Raw genomic sequence first — 16,604 nt, forward strand, 5'->3', positions numbered from 1 at the left:
TAAAAAACTCCTTAATAAATTAAAACATTTTTTAATAAATTAAAACATTTTTTAAAATAATAAAATAAAGTAAAATATCTACGAGCTATTGATGAATATGAAATTTGTAAACACTTTTATCAAACTAAATTTGTTATTTGAGATAATTTCCCTTTGAAATATGAACACATATACACGCAAAATGGGAAAACAGTGTTTAAAAAAAAAATTAAGAAATGAACCCAATGAATCTTAAAACGTGAACAAGAGTCTAAGTTGCTAATAAACATGAATACGACTCTAGGTTGCTTACCACTTAATACATTGCTAAAACAACACTGTAAAATAAAATAAAATAAAATAAAAAGTGTGGACAAGAATCATATTTGCATATAATCTCAAACGGCCTTATCCAAAAGAAGAAGAACCCACAGAGAAACGGAGCAAAGACAGAGAGAGGGTTGAAATTCTGTTTAGGCTGCCATCGCACGTTAGCTCTTTGAGAAGAAGAATCTCATAAAAAATCCCTCTTTCTTTTTCGCCGTTTCAGACTTTTTGCCGCCATTTCTGACACCAACTTTCTTGTTTCTTCAACCGTCCGATAAGAAAATCTCCCACTACTTCCAGTCTCCCTTCATAATCATGGACCCACCACGACAACCATTCCAATGAACAAAACAAACCAACTGTCTTCTTCCACTTCATCTTTCTTCACTCTTTTCCCCAATTCTCTTTCCAGTCACGATTCTTCATCCTTTTCTCCTTTTTCATTCCATTCCTCTCCTCTTCCTGCAAGTTTTTCATATTTTTCCAGTTGGGGTTCTGAGAATTCAGAGATTTGGTGATGACGGGTTCTGGTATGAACTTGATTACCACTGTTATTGGGTTTGGAATGAGTGCTACATTCATAGTGTTCGTCTGTACAAGAATCATTTGTGGTCGACTTCGTTCAGCTCAATCCAATACCCCCAATTATGAGATTGAATCCAGGCTTGATCTTGAGCAGCAGGTAAGAAATACTCTCATCTCTCTTAATCTGGATCTGCACACTGTGTTTCTATTTACTTCTAGATCGTGAATCCCATTGGTTAATCACCACAGTATAGTGATGTAGCCAAGGATTGGAATGGTACCATCGTCTTAGGCATCTATATGTCAAAATGACGAGCCTCTTGGTTCTTTATGTTGTTTGATGCCAGCCAGAGTCCCGTGCGAGTGGCCTCGAACCAGTTCTCATAGCTGCTATACCAACAATGACGTTCGATCGAGAGGCTTTCAGTTCTATAGAAGATGCTCAGTGAGTACAACTTTCAATTCATTAGCATATCAGCTGCAGAAGAATAGATAATTAGGCTTACAGTTTTGTAGAAGATGTTCAGTTACTGATAGATAGATAACCTGACCCACTAAACTATGGTTCATTGCGCTCCACTTTCAGATGTTCAATCTGTTTGGGTGAGTATGAAGAGAAGGAAGTACTGAGAATAATGCCCAAATGTGGTCACAGTTTTCATCTCACTTGCATTGATGTATGGTTGAGAAAGCAATCTACATGCCCAGTCTGCAGGCTGCCACTGCAAGACTCCTTTAGAACAAAACCTGCAAGACCAATGACAGTGAGCAGAGATCAGTCTTTTGATGGTTCTGAGATTTCAACTGATCATCATTCTCAACACTGGCTTCTACCTGGCCCCAATCGTTCGGAGGGCAACACAAGCAACCAATCACAGCTTCAACCCATTCCAGTAAACCCCGCAGCTCAAAGAGAGATGGAAACAATACAATGATTAAATAAATTAGCTTCACTGCTGAACAGGTAGGAGCATGATTACACAGTTGGATATCCCATACTTCTGTACAAATCACTGTTTCCATATTCTTTTGCATTGGGTAGTGTAGATTGAGGCCTTCTCAACCAATGCAATGAATTCTCATAATGTTGTGGATATCTCCATAAGTTTCTGCGTCGTTCAAACTTTATATCAAATGGAAGTCTGGCAGAAACTTTGCTGCAATGAAGATCTTTTCTGGTGCTTACACCAGAATATTGAATCAAGTTAATGCAGAAACTTTCACACATTCTATACAGTTCTTGCTGCACAAACATTTAAAAGTTCTGAGATCTTTAAATTATTCCAACTCTATAAGATTGAAATGTCAAGATACTTAGCTATGCAAAACAACGTGAAATATCTCAATAAAATATCACATGCAAGAAAATTTTTGGCAACTTGCATTGCAACTCTTCCGAAAACTAAAATAAGCCACATAGATATTGAGGATGCAAGGTGGCCTCGCCAATCTCATTAAACCAAAAGTTCACATCATTATTTTCTATTTTTGTGTAAGTGCTACAGTCACAAGGGAAACTTATTAAAAAGTAGTGTCTATATCGAGAAATGTATTGCATTAATCAAAGGAAGCAATCAAGACTACTGGAAGAAGAAAAACTTAACGGAATCATTAATAAATTAAAATCTTTGTAGTCCCCTAAAACTGATTTTGGAGTGAGTGAATATCTTTGGAGATCAGTGGAGTGGGCCATGAGCATGATACAGTGAGTGAGACCCCGATACTCGAATATGCAATACAGTTACACAAATAAAACAGAACAGAGATGTCAACCTCAGCCTCTGTGTAGCAGCAGATCGTGCTCCAACACCCCTACTGATTTCTGTGCGCAGAAAGAGATCAGCTTTGATGTTGTCTCTTCAACAAACCAATCCTTTTATCATGCCATAGGGAAAGAGAAATAGCACAAAACTAATAACATGTTAAGACTTGACGAAGGCATGGTCAAGCCCCATCCGCACCAATACTGCTCAGACCTCTGGGTGGTAATCTAAATCGCAAAGAAACTGGCAAGAACCCTTAAACAACGCAAAGACCCTCGTTACATTACTCTTCAGCCTTGATATTGGCATAGAGATGCCATGCGCCTTCTTATGGGGATTCGGTTCCCCTATAGAGAAAGAAGATTATCAGATTGCATAAACCCAAATGAATCAAAATAAAAAGTCTGAATAAAATGCTACACCTCTATCAGAAAATTCAAATCCCTATTTGATGTATCTTTCCATAAAAGTATGTACATGCGTTCCTTTTATCTTCTGATTGACCAATGTTGCCTTAAAAACTTTCATGAATCAAGTAATTTGAGTCTAAGCCCTTCATATCAATTAAATTGATAGAACTTGCTAGAAAGACTAAAGGATAAAAAGGAAACAAGAGAGAATAGCTTTACCTTGAAAACCTTTTTCACCAAAAACATTGGTTTTAAGACCTTTCTAAAATTAACTAAATCGAAAAAATTTTACAACTAAAAACTAAACGGTAGAAAGGAAACATAACATACTTCTTACGGACCAAGAAACTTGAGTTTAAGACTTTTCTTAAATTAACCAAATAAATCAAAATTAAACAACAAAAGAACTAAGGGGCAATCTCGGAACTCGTTTGAAGATAGCTTAAGCTTAAAGGTTGATATAAATTTTCAACGATTCTAAAAAGAAGAATCCAATTGTTAAACACATTAACAACCAAGTAAACCAAACTTAAAATACAAGATAATAGAACTTCTATGCAACAGCTATCCAAATGTGTTTTCACTAAACCTTTGTTTAAAAAGCAAGAGTGTTTTCTCATAATAACTCCAAAAAAGACATTAACTTGCCAATGATACCAATTAATAAACGGAAATATTAAACATAGAAAATAGAATTAAAGCAATGGACGCAGATAAGGATGATTAGAAAAGTATACAAGGTCTCATGGCTTGCTGAGATGACAGAAATCCAAAAATTAATAACAGTTAAGAAAGAACAAGAACAAATCTTTTTGTATCATATATTGACATAAGCTTTGAAGGGTAGTAGAAGTGTTGAACTTCCACAACAGCATTTAATTCACAAACTCAGTAGGGCATATGTGGTGGTTTGCATTCTCATAAGCATTGCAAAGATGATCTCAAACAATACGGTCGGGGGGTTTCAAATTTTGATAAGCATAAGGAGAAGCAAAGAATGTGGCCAGTATGTTCCTAATGCTGAATTGCTAATCGAACCAAAAGGGCTCCGATTGCCTCAATTTGAAGTTGCATTCACAATGTTAATTGAAGAATCAAAAGATAATAGCAATGGTGACAAGACAAATTGAAATGTTGAGAGCCTCACCAGAATGCGAGTAAATTCTTCCATCTCAATTTTCAAACTAAGCAACGTCTATGGCTCACGCATGAAACTGGGAAATAAGGTCCAAGGCCCGCAATCTCTCTACATGAGGATCGAAACCCTTGGGCGTGGCAGTAAAGCGATTATGAGGATGCACTCGTCTTTCCTCGGCCATAGCCGCTGCGGAGGGAGATAGCTGACGCTTAACCCGCTTGTTCTTAATAAAACAATCCTTCATCTTCTCCTCAACCATTTCAATCGTACCCTTGGAATTCTGGTGGGCGTCGGCATCATCGTCGTCGCCGACCTGCATCGGGTCGAAGGCGGCGCTGGTTGCGGAGGAGAGGGAAGTTTCGTTGATGGAAGGAGGAGGAAGAGGAAGAGGAAGAGGAAGAGATTGGGGAAGGTGAGTTGTAGAAAGGAAGAGGGAGAGGTTGAGGTTTGCTTGGTGAAGAGAATTATAGATTTGGAGGAGATGGGTTGGATTAGAGGTAGAAGGAAGCTGCTTAGCCATGAAGGTTGCTTGGTCTAGAGATAGTAAAAGATCGGACAATGAAGGTGGTGCTGTTCCGTCTGCCATGGCCTCCATCTTTCTCCTTCCACTATTTATTAATGGGCAATGAATTGCAGAAGGAAAGGCAGGTAGAAGATGAGTAATGAATATTAAAATCTACGATTGCGTTTATAAAACCCAATTTTTTACCCTAAACACTCAATTCCCAATGCCAACCTTACACATGATAAAATATACATTTGCATGCCAACTTACCTAATTAATATGCTCTAACGCAAATTTTTTCAACATTGAATATTAATCAAGCCGTAACATTATTGTAATTACTGTTATTATTTTAAAGTAAGCATCTTCCTCTCAAACGTTTCAATGTTTAATCAAGGATTAGACTTCAAAATGGAATTAAATATCTCCCCTATATTTCACCTTTCACATTATTATTCATTTGTTTTTATAAAATATACTTGAACTTTGATCTTGGTATATATTGAATTGTGAAGAAAAAACAATGGATTTTGGTGTTTGTTTTTTTGTTGTTAGTTAAAAATAAATAGGGAGACAGAGATTAAACCTTAAGCTTAAAAATTAAACAGAGGGTGAGAAATTAGCTGATTATTTATTTGAATAATAATGATGCAAAGATGATTGGTTTTCATTGCGAAATATGATGATAATGATGTTGGTGTTCCAGTTGCAATTGTGATGATACAATCATGTTTTAGTATCTTCCATTGGCTTTGCTTTGGTTGTGCAGAGTTCATGGAACATGCTGAGTTTGTTACCCCTTCTTAATCTACTCCTCATGATCATTTTTATTTCTTTTGCTAATCTTCTTCATCTTCATCTCGTTTTAACGACAGACGAAACTTCTACAAAATTAATTCACATAATTAACAACTAACCATATAAATTAATATATATGTATATATATAGTTTAGTACCTGCAGATGACTTGAAATGTTTTCTTTTCTCAGTCCAGGGACATTCATATGTTGAAGTATCTCCTTTGGATGAGCTTCTAAATTTTAATTAAGAAACAAAACATTTCAAGTTGAGTTAATTAATTAGTTAGTTATCATGGAGGAAGAGAAGAAAAAGAAAAGAATAGAATAGAATAGAATGGTGTCTTACTTTCAAGTCCCAATGCTCGAACGGTGTGCAAGAATGTATTATGCAATTGTTGAGTCCAAATCAGCTTTGGCCTTTTCATCACTTTTGTTGAATGATGAGGTTGTTGTTTTGTAATTTTGATCATCTTCTGTTGTTGTTGTTGTTGAACAGGAACATGAACAATATTATCGTTATTGGGAGGTAGTGGTTGTGTAATAATTCCTTTGATAATTGCAAATTGCCATAGATTTCTTATAGTTTTCATGGTGAGCGGCTTTACAAGATGTAACATTGCTCCTTTGTATAGGCATCCCAACTTTGCAATTTCGTTATCATCATCTGACATAACTGAACATTCAAAACACAACATAACACTATTTTTTTTTTCACTATATTTAGTTTGCTTGCACTATGCATTACATTAGTGATATATCAAACAAAACAAAACAAATTACTTACTAACAATTGGCAATTTCTTCAATATCTGTTGGTCCATAACAAGCTTCTCAAGAAATTCATATGAACCCATATCAGGCAAATGGAGTTCTGTTAAAACCAGATGGATTTCATTCTCTCTTTCTCTTACCATCCTCAATGCATCAATGGCACAACTAGCAATAACAACTGTCACCCAAAACAAAATTCAGGGCCAATATCGAAGTTTTGAACCATCTCAAATCATCTAATTATATATTTACCTTCATATCTACACAAATCCAGCATTTTGCACACAATTTTTAGGCTTGTAGAATCATGGTCAACCACCAAAACTCTGCATACTACTACTTCACATGCTTCCCATTTTTTGGTCAATTCCATCCTCCAACAACACATATAGATGAAGAGAGTAGAACATGCGTTCAATCTCTCTGTACCATATGTTTATTTAAATGAGAAGCCTGCTTTTGTAAGGACATTCTAATAAGTTGTGAAGGAAAAAATTTGCAAATTTGGGATGTTGTTTAATGTAAAAGAAGACTACCATATAAATGTTTTGTTTTCCTGTTATGAGGGGGAATGAACCTATATATCCAAGTCTACTAATAATTTTCTACCTTTATAATATTGTTACCATTTTTTAAGTGCTTCCTAAGGTAAGCTGTTTGATCTTTTTATGCTTTCAGCATGCTTCATTAACCATCTCCATCTTTACATCTTCAACATTTGGAATGTCTGTATTTACCATTAAATGTAAATTTTCAGTTCAAGAACCTTGTTTACATAATTTAAAATTTAGTTGAAAAATGTAACACTTTGAAATATGTAGACCCTAAATAAAAATTTACGCAGGAAATCTCGGGATTAAAAAGAAGTTTTGTGTCATTATAATTTAACTATTCAATCCTAAATTTGATACAACCTTAAATTCAAATATATAAGGTAATGCCTCTCAAATGAAACTAAAAATTTATGAAAGGACAAAACCCTTAAATCATATAACATTTTGCAGTAGAACAATCCATAATCCATACATGTAAGTTGAAACACAATTTTGGTTTTACTGTTGATTCCATTTCAATCATTATAATTTTTAATATTCAGAACTAGTCCTCATGCTTTACATTGATACATTGATAGAAAAATCTATTCTATCATTGATGAAATCTAAGATTTTACTGTATTTTATTAATATTTTATACAGTTTTGCCATCTAAAAAACAAATAATTAGTTCCTATTATTAGTTTAGGAATCAACATTCTCTCTCCCATTTTAGAAAACATATTCACATTCTGCTATTTTTTTAATAGAAATTATAATCATTATTTTTCAAAGAAAGCTAAGATATATCGAAAAAACATTGACTAAATAATTTGAACGTTGGGAGTAACATTCAGAAAGATTTAACCAAATTAGAAATCAAGATCTTTGCTAAACCTAATGTATTATAATTACATCATTAAAAGCACCAATCAATGCCTAAACAAAAAAAAAGCTCAAAATATCTTGATCAGCCAAAAAAAAAAATATATACTTACATTCTAAAACTATAGAATTTGCACTCCATAATCAGAGGGCACACAAACACAGCAGCTCAATCAAAGAGTGCTCTAGCAAAAACAAGCTTTATACATATGTTCTAAACTATAGGATTTGCACTCCATAATCATCGGAGTGCACACAATAGCTGAGCTCTAGTCAAACAAAAGGCGACGCCTTACTGACTTCGAAAGAGTGGAAGAGCTCGATGCTTTCCTCTTTCCCGTGCTTGTCTCCTCGTCCTCATTGGTCAAATCTGTTGTGTCTGCTGTTTGTTGTGTTTTTGTTGCACGGTAGAACTCAGTAATACTTAACTGGACACCTTTCGCTTTTGATGAATCAGACTTTCCGCTAGTCTCACAAGCCGGTGTGCTTGGGGTCTTCTGCCTTTTCATTTCCTTTAGTTCCAACCAAGAATTTTCAAACATAAGTGAAAATTATTCATTGCAGTGTAAAATATATCCATCACACTCACAAACAAACACACAACACAAGCACTCATCAGTCCTACAAGTAAACTGCAGTCCTCCCCAAACGAAAGCACAGAAACTAAGCTTTAAAGAGCTAAGCCCCATTCCCTCTTCAGTGTTACAGTACAATAAATGATACAAGGAAGGAATGAAGGATTGAACAAAAAACACAAATGATGATGATTACCTTTTCCTGCAAAAACTTGGCAGCCTGTTCAGGATAAGCAGCGGCAACAAGCTCCATATTCTCATCAGTCAATAGAAACGAGCACCCGTCTTGAATATGAATTTTTGGAGAATCAGATTCATCTGTCAAATTCACTGCTTCATCGACATCAATGGCGTCGTCTGGCCCAGTGCCAAATTCCCCCGAAGAGTCTTCATATGTACTGCTAATTGCAGGGACGGCCTTTTTCCATTTGACAACATAAAAGGAATGTCCATATCTTATTTTCTCTCTGAGTATAGAATCGAACTCGTATTGGCCGTAAAGCAAAGTTTGAGTTGGATTATTAGCCATTTCTCTGAGAAAAATGGTGGATAGCATGGGAAGCATCCTCTGACGAATGTACGATGGCTCCCATTGTAGATGAAAAACTAAAAAATCAACTAGCATTTCGGTTCTTGGGCTTCCCCAGGATAAGACAAGGTCATCATCTGCAGTAGAATGAGATCAAATTAGATCAAATGAGATAACAGTGTAATTATTCAAGACAATCTTAGACACTAACTAAAAAAAGAGGGAAAAGGCATTCTCAAACAAACTGACACTTCATTTAATATAGCCAACCAATAGGTGTTTATTGAAAACAACAAGTCTCTGTAAGTATATTGTCACATAAAAGAAGAAGATGGAGGTGTTTGTTAAAAAAAATGGCATCTGCTGCCTGAGCCAGTACGCTACAAAATTTCATCAGTCATGGATCACAGCAGCACCCAGAGATTTGTTCATCAAACCAAACGCACTGTTACCAATATTTGCTACTTGAAATGCAAACATAGCCACTCGTACCACTAAAATAACTGTGATTGTCACACTGGTACATCTGAATAAGTTCACTACTGGGAAAATTTGGCTCCATAGCAATCTTGTTGCGAACTCTTAATCGCCAATTTTCTTGCTTCTTTTTCTCCTTTTCTTCTCGATCCTGCCCATCATGAACAGAAAAATGTCTTTTCAACAAACAAAAAATTTGTGTTTATCAGGTAAAAGAAGCAAACAAAGCAGAGAAGTCTTTACAAATTATGGATGCTAATAGGACAAAGACTAAAAAATTGTGATACAAACAGATCACAGTGCAAAGGAAAGTCAAATAAAGGGAAACGACAATGAGGTACCATATTGCAGGAGGAACAATTGCATTTAAATCCATCAGGCTTTTTGATACAACCCTCGCCATGACTAACATCACAGTATTCGCAGGGGAACTTAATGTGGGCTCTTTTGCTGCCTGGATGACCACAGAAGGAACAGTGAGAACACTTGATCTTTCTTGAGTTCGTTTCCGAAGATTGTCCATAGTTATTTACCAATTCAAGACCACTCTGAAGTGGTGTAGTATCCTCGTTGCCTATTTCATACAATCTGCATAAAACTCAGCAGTTTAAGCACAATTAAAATTACAATGCTACAAATATACTTTTTGGTATTTGGAAACACATGTAAGCTAAATATTACTTATTTAAAATCTCATCATCTGTGTAATCTTGGACGAAACAAACAGCGGTATCCAATCCAACTCCTTGCACACCATTTAAGTCGTGGTCATTTCCAACCAAGAGAGAGATTGCTATTAAATGGTTCCTATTGAACCCAAGAGCAGCTTCAATATCTGACATGAAGTAGCACTCAAGTGGTTCCTGCATGTGATGATATTCAAGAGAACGTGGTAAGATTAAAGACGTCACTTGTAAAAGAGGACTCATATAGATAGGAGCACTTGCTTTTGAATTGGGATTGAAGCTTTTAATTACACATTTGGCACCAAACAAAAAGGCATCACTGTCAGCTGTGATGCAGGCATCCACAAAGCCTTTTTGATTCAACTCAGCACATAGAGCTTCAGCTTCACCCTTGGCTTCTAAAACGGGCACCCCAAATAGCTCAAGCAGTTCCTATGAAGCAGCTATTAGTAAGACACGTGATGGGCATTGCAAGTCCATCAAATCAAACAATAACATCCCAGTGTCTGAAAGGAGTAACACAATAAGAATGGATTGGCACAAATTAATCGCACCTTACGCTCAAATTTTCCCATGGAGCAGTGACAAAGCTCATGTACACCAACATTGAAGAGACTTTAAAATATAGAATATAATAACAAGAAACCAAGGTGAAGCACCATTTATCTTCTAAAATCAATTTTTTGTCACGGCACATCTCACTAATCTTCAGGAGACTACACTCACCCAAGGTCAACTCCAAGAGGTAATGCAAATTCAGAAAACATTTCTTACTATTTCACCTCAAGTTTTGGAACTAGGAATTTGGAGGGTATATCCAGACATCCCAAGCCCGTGAAACCATACCATTATCGTTCAGAAGAATATAAGATCAAGGGAAGTCTAAATTGATGGATATACATATGATGAAATCAGTCAAAGCAAGTGAAAGACCCTACCACACATTCTTTAACACATTTTGCAAACTTGCGATTTCTGTGAACAGAAATGCGATCTTCAACCTTTGGTAGATCAGAAGTGTCAACACCAGATAACCGGGAAAACCTGGCAATCCTTGCCTTGGATTTCAAGGGTGAAGGAGTTCCATCAACTACAAACACAGGAAACGCACCAAACTGCAAAAAACACAACACCATCACCATCAGCTTGAATCAAATCCCACCAAAAATCAACAACTTACTGATGCCATCAACAAAAAACAGAACAAGAGAAACATAATCAACTTACACCAGAAGAATTATAACCAACCAAATTCCCAATTTTTTTTTCATTTTAAGTCACTATGCAATAAACAAAAGGGGATAATCAAAGAAAGGTCATAAAACCCAAGAATTATCTGAAATTCTTATACCCACAAGATCAATTCCCACAACGTCATGAGAATTTACTCGCGAAATTCTTGCACCCAAAGGAACGAAATACTAAACTAAAAGAAGACCTTGGCAAAGAGAGTGATGGTGCGGAAGAATGTGAGCCTCAAATGGGGGCTTCGAGCAGTGGATTTAATGGCGGTCTCGTGCTGGACAATCCAGAAAGAGAGGTCGACGGCGACTCGCTTGTTCCTGAGGAAATCAAAGCCCTCAGTTCGAGCATTAGGTTTCAGTAAATCCCAGAAATGGCCTCCGACTCCCATTGCATCGAGTGATTCAGAAATGGGTTCATGAATTCAAGAGAAAGTTGGAGTTTTTCGTTGTAGTGATTGATTGATAGTTTGAGAAGAAGATGTTGATCTTCATTTTTTCTCTGAGCAGAAACTTCAATTTTCAGAATGTTGATGGTTTGTTACCGTTACAACGTTTAGAAAGGGCCATAGTTTCTTTTCTTTTTTTCCCTTAAAATTCCATAAATGTGGATTTGGGCTGCCCCAATTTTGGGCCCTTGGCCTCACCATACTCAATTTCAAACGGTAACTTTATTTTCTAATTATTTATAATTAAGTGTCTATACAAATTGACAATCTAAATCTAAGAAGAAGAAAAGTACAAGTTATACACCTTTTAAATTTGTACGGTCATCCTTTTAAGAAAAAGAGTTTACCTCAAATTGGAAAAGAAAAATAATTAATGAACATCAACGAAAATACAATTATGATAATTAACTCATCTCGAATGTATAATTGAGAATTTTGACATTTAGAAAACGTGTCTCACGTAACAGAATTAGAGAATTTTGTTCCTAAACCATTATTAATCATCTAAATACTCATTTATTTTGCTCCTATTTGATTAAAAAGAAAATAGAAAATGTGTGGTATCAGACTGATGTATGTGAGATGATAATCAAACGAAAATGCTACATTAAAACTAAACTGAAATAATATAGTATGAATTGAATCTACTTTTGCCACTTGAAAGTAAATTAGTCGTTGGTATCAATTTGAAGGCAAAAACTTTTAATTTAATCAAATAATCGTACAACTATAAACATAATAATTTTGATACATACAATAATACGTGGGTGAGGGTGAGGGATACACACAATTATTTCGAAATTGATTTTAAGTTGAAATAGGTTCATGTATCATTGTGCTGTGGCTTGGAGTGGGAGTGATTATAGTGGAATTGTTGGTACTGTTGGGATTTGGAAACTTATATAATAGTTCATACCAATACCGGATGAAAATCTATATACCAAAACTGAGTTTTACAAAATTAATGGAGAACGTAGCTTAGTTTAATTTCAAATTAGGGGATCAATATTCGTTTTTTTACTATTCATGTAATTACATTTGTGTTAATTAAACATAAAGTTATGATATGGATATTTGACTTCACACTTTTGGACATAATAATTGACCCAATCAAATTTGTTTCTTCAAAGCAGCCCTATGCAATATAAAGTTTCTGGAATTCAGCTTTATTATATTGCACCCCAACTTTGAACGGTAATACCGAAATATGAATAAATCAAAACCATTTATCTCTATATTTCTCTGCATATAATATATACTTATTTACTTATTTTTTCATATGAAAAACAACTTACTAAGCATGTTTTGTTTTTTCAAGTGTGAAAATCACGTTAGAAAAAATAAAACCAACAGTTAAAATGATTATATAAAAATCAAATTTATAAACAAATTATCTTGATGAAAGTTCTAATAATTTCTAAAATGACTCTAAAAGAAAAGTCTAAGTGGAATGAAAATTGAGGTGTATATGAGGAAACATCCCCTGATGGTGGTAGCGTGGAATTGCAAAACCGCCATAGCTGACCTCTCTTCTCCCCCTTAACTTAAAGTTTATAATATATACAGACCAAAATGCGAATGAAGAATGATTTTGGTAACTGTGAACTACTAATATACCTCTGGTGTCTCCCATGGCTTCCTACTTCTCTGTTTTCGTAACTGTGATGGCGCTGATCATAGTGGTGGCCTCTGCAGAATCCAGGCCCTGCGACGACATCTATGTTGTCAAAGAAGGCGAGACGCTGCATACAATCAGTGCCAAGTGCGGCGATCCCTTCATCGTTGACAACAATCCCCACATTCAAGACTCCGATGATGTTTTCCCAGGACTCCTCATCCAAATTACCCCTACCCTCATCAACTCCAGAAAGTTGCTTCTGTAAATTCATTCATTTACAATCCATTCTTCATCTTCTTTTATACTTTTCTCATTTTTATGGAATTGTTTCTGTAATCATCATCTTTAAGTTTCTCTGTATATTATTACTTCTACATGTACTGTATATGAACTAAGTAATGATAAAATTTTCCCGGAATCTAAACATCTACCTGCCGGTAATCTTTATAACTGCTATCATACAATAAAATCTGAGTTGCAACCCAAGACCTTGACTTAGTACTTCTCTCTTTCTAACAACTAACGTCTATTCCTTTAAAAAAAAATGTAAACTAACCAACCTCTTATCCCCTTCTCCATGTTTACGCTAAAATTATAATTTACCCATTCACTACAATATTCTAAGATTGATTCACAAAATCCCTTAGACACATAACAGGGATTAGATATGATAAGTTCTGTCTCTTCAACACTTCAAACACATAACAAGGATCTAAAATCCAGACAAGGAATTTCATATCCCATTCTTCAAGGGAGTTTAAATGATATATATTTCCTTTATAACTGACAAAAATGTTACAAGTAGATCCAAAGGCTTGTTAACCATAGAAGCAATCCCAAAAATCATCAATCAGTAGCCTTAATATACAACACAAAAACTACTTCCCCTAAAAAGTTCCAAATACCTCAAGGACAGAATCATGAACTCTGTTGATGAAGCATCAAAATCATCAGTCCAAGCTCATTTCACAAATGGCACTCCAGAAGATACCCGATTCGCGTACTCCTCATACTCATGGCCAAAAAACTGTCTCAAGAAGTACTCTTCATACGGAATCCGTTCAGCAAAGAAGTGCCAAACCACAACAGCAAATGCAATGGTTGAAATGGGATTACAGAGCATGATTTGAGTGCCAACTGCCCACACGAGGAAACCACTGTATCCAGGATGACGGACAAAGCTATAGACTCCATGAGTAACCAGGTTGTGATGGTCCTCATGATAGATCTTGATCAGATGTGTAAAACACCGGCCTGCAGTTATGATGGCCAGTTTACGGACGATTTCTCCAACTACAACCATTGCAAGGCCTGTCTGACTAACCCACCAGTATTCCTTCAGACTGGGACACAACACAATTTCAAGGAAGTACTCTAAGAAAGATAAGATCATTGCCAAGAGGTAGTTTTTGCTAATCAGAAGGGACTTTAGAGTAACATTGGATCTCCCATGAATGCCAACTGCTAAGATATATTCAGAAGCGTGAAAGAAGATGATTGCAGAAACCATCTGAGACAACTGTCTGCATGCGGTGTAACTGAGTATTTCTGTCATGTTTTCTGACGGCAAAGTATGAGATACGGCCTCTCCCACACCAAAAAAGAATTCAAAATGTATTACAGGATCTTAGTTCAGACCTGAAAATGATGCAGAGCCATATAACACCAAGACAGGGAAATTCTTGTGTAGAAAACGCTGGAGATCCTTTATGCAAAACATCTGATATGTGAACAATTAAACCAGGTTCGTAAAACAAAGTATCAGGGATGGATACTAAAGATTTTACTAATCTCCTCTTGGAGTTGTGGGCGGCAAATGAGACGTTTGATTTTTGGAAGATAGATGTGAAAAGAAAAACCCTAGAAGAAGAGATGAGAAGTTAAGGTCTTCGAAGGAAAGTAAGAAAAAGAAAACCTTAAAATATTCGTCATTGAAAATTCAAAAGAAAATATGTATTATTACCATTACCTACCGAGGGTTGGTAGTTGGTTAGGGTTACACCTGACCTGAAGGTTGCGTCGTTCACCGTTGGGAGGCTTTGTAGGCTTGTAGCGAGAGAGCGCCTCAGATCTGGAAGCCAAGAGTTTGTGTGGTTCGTCTGACGTAATTCAGAAGGGAGTTAGCGCCATCGACGCGGAGACCATTCCAAAGTGATGGGGTTGAGCCCAAATTCTAAAGCAAAGCCCAGGCCCAGAATGAAGTTGAGAAGTTGATGGGGAGGGGCGGATGGTGAACCCTAGAATCACACAGGCCTACCATTTCCAACCCAATTGTTGCCCCACTTTTGTTCCCTTTCCCCTTTAAAATTCCCCAACACATAACGTATATGCCATCCCACACTGACATTCTTCCTCCTCTTACCTTTCAAATTTCACTTTACTTTTTATGTGGATACATATTACACTATCATACCATGTTTAAAATAATTACCCTCCATTCTTTGTCTTTGTCTATATATATATCTTCTAAAAGTTATTCTATTCATATTTTGCTTGTTTCTAAAACCATTCTAATGTTAACACTTGAGTCTAGGTTCAAATGGGATTAAGATGTGAATTTTCTACTAAACTAATTATTGATATTATGTTGGTTTTTTCTATAATATAATATATATAAAAATAAAGTTGAGGGAGGCTAGGGTTTATACTAACTCTATCGATGATGATAATATGTTAAGCATATGTATGACGGCGATGATGAAATAAAAAAGTTTGTTGTAATTTACAAATAATTATATAATTGGTTATTACAGGTAAGAAAATATTTTAAAAGTAATATTATTTATATATATATATATAAAAAGAGTATTTAGGAATCCAAAATAGTTATAGGTATAGTTGGAGGAGGTACACCTTTATGTTCTTCCCTCTTTTCCCCTATTAATGTGATTCTAGAGTTTTCTTTAATAAACAAAAAGTTAAAAAGGATACGATGGAATCAAATCATTATGACTCATTGACAATGTGTCTAAAACACATAAGAATAGTGACTGGATGACTTGTAATAGTCATTGCCACTGTTATTCTCCACATTTAAAAAAAAAATAATAACAACAAGACCTTTGATGGGTTTTGTTTGATTATACTCTCTGGAAACTTTTTATCTTGTCCTATAAAAATTTGAAATTTATAATTAGAGAATACATCTTTTAGATGGGTAAAAATGAATGGACAGATATGCTATTTTCAAAAACATAATTGTAATAAATAGTATAAATTGATTTAGTTATAAAAAGTTAGAAGTTTAATTAATAAAAGGGTAAGTTTACACGACCTAAAGAAATCTGAAAAAAAAAATTGTGACGTTGTTAATTGATACAGTTGTAGCGTAAGAGAAATATATGATTCGTTTTCGTAATTATATTTATGCTTATGATCAAATGCAGTGTCTTG

General features: G+C 35.4%; 4 protein-coding genes across 12 annotated transcripts; 1 reads left to right on the forward strand and 3 right to left on the reverse strand.

Annotated features, from left to right (window-relative positions):
- Positions 1 to 182: 182 nt before the first annotated feature.
- LOC105435764 lies at positions 183 to 4,833 on the reverse strand. 4 transcript variants are annotated; one of them, XM_031887468.1, is made up of 5 exons: positions 4,152 to 4,833; positions 2,605 to 2,941; positions 1,666 to 2,074; positions 1,338 to 1,578; positions 183 to 1,260 (listed from the first exon to the last, which is right to left on the reverse strand). In XM_031887468.1, exon 1 carries the CDS (start codon positions 4,735 to 4,737, stop codon positions 4,207 to 4,209), a length of 531 nt encoding a protein of 176 aa, XP_031743328.1. In that variant the 5' UTR covers positions 4,738 to 4,833; the 3' UTR covers positions 183 to 1,260; positions 1,338 to 1,578; positions 1,666 to 2,074; positions 2,605 to 2,941; positions 4,152 to 4,206. The 4 variants fall into 4 exon arrangements, with proteins under 4 accessions (XP_031743328.1, XP_031743327.1, XP_031743326.1 ...); XM_031887467.1 differs by having other exon boundaries at positions 183 to 1,578; positions 1,666 to 1,940; XM_031887466.1 differs by having other exon boundaries at positions 183 to 1,578; positions 1,666 to 2,006.
- On the forward strand, positions 749 to 2,058 carry LOC101205477 (RING-H2 finger protein ATL5). Its single transcript, XM_004153562.3, has 3 exons — positions 749 to 988; positions 1,179 to 1,276; positions 1,418 to 2,058. Exons 1-3 carry the CDS (start codon positions 824 to 826, stop codon positions 1,764 to 1,766), a joined length of 612 nt encoding a protein of 203 aa, XP_004153610.1. The 5' UTR covers positions 749 to 823; the 3' UTR covers positions 1,767 to 2,058.
- Positions 4,834 to 7,580: 2,747 nt separating the features above from the next.
- Positions 7,581 to 11,707, reverse strand: LOC101204819 (flap endonuclease GEN-like 1). 3 transcript variants are annotated; one of them, XM_004153559.3, is made up of 8 exons: positions 11,342 to 11,707; positions 10,842 to 11,018; positions 10,165 to 10,335; positions 9,899 to 10,080; positions 9,559 to 9,805; positions 9,233 to 9,368; positions 8,408 to 8,877; positions 7,614 to 8,148 (listed from the first exon to the last, which is right to left on the reverse strand). In XM_004153559.3, exons 1-8 carry the CDS (start codon positions 11,534 to 11,536, stop codon positions 7,906 to 7,908), a joined length of 1,821 nt encoding a protein of 606 aa, XP_004153607.1. In that variant the 5' UTR covers positions 11,537 to 11,707; the 3' UTR covers positions 7,614 to 7,905. The 3 variants fall into 3 exon arrangements, with proteins under 3 accessions (XP_031744075.1, XP_004153607.1, XP_031744076.1); XM_031888216.1 differs by having other exon boundaries at positions 10,458 to 11,018; positions 11,342 to 11,511; XM_031888215.1 differs by lacking the exon at positions 10,165 to 10,335 and having other exon boundaries at positions 7,581 to 8,148.
- Positions 11,708 to 13,920: 2,213 nt separating this feature from the next.
- On the reverse strand, positions 13,921 to 15,332 carry LOC101223195 (protein-S-isoprenylcysteine O-methyltransferase A). Of its 4 annotated transcripts, none has more exons than XM_031888201.1 (3): positions 15,185 to 15,332; positions 14,850 to 15,071; positions 13,921 to 14,759 (listed from the first exon to the last, which is right to left on the reverse strand). In XM_031888201.1, the coding sequence occupies exons 2-3, from the start codon at positions 14,929 to 14,931 to the stop codon at positions 14,173 to 14,175; spliced, it is 669 nt and encodes a 222-aa protein (XP_031744061.1). In that variant the 5' UTR covers positions 14,932 to 15,071; positions 15,185 to 15,332; the 3' UTR covers positions 13,921 to 14,172. The 4 variants fall into 4 exon arrangements, with proteins under 4 accessions (XP_031744061.1, XP_031744058.1, XP_031744059.1 ...); XM_031888198.1 differs by having other exon boundaries at positions 13,921 to 14,771; XM_031888199.1 differs by having other exon boundaries at positions 13,921 to 14,771; positions 15,175 to 15,330.
- Positions 15,333 to 16,604: the final 1,272 nt, after the last annotated feature.

Source organism: Cucumis sativus, chromosome 6, assembly GCF_000004075.3.
Source record: "Cucumis sativus cultivar 9930 chromosome 6, Cucumber_9930_V3, whole genome shotgun sequence".
NCBI classification, from domain to species: Eukaryota; Viridiplantae; Streptophyta; class Magnoliopsida; order Cucurbitales; family Cucurbitaceae; genus Cucumis; species Cucumis sativus.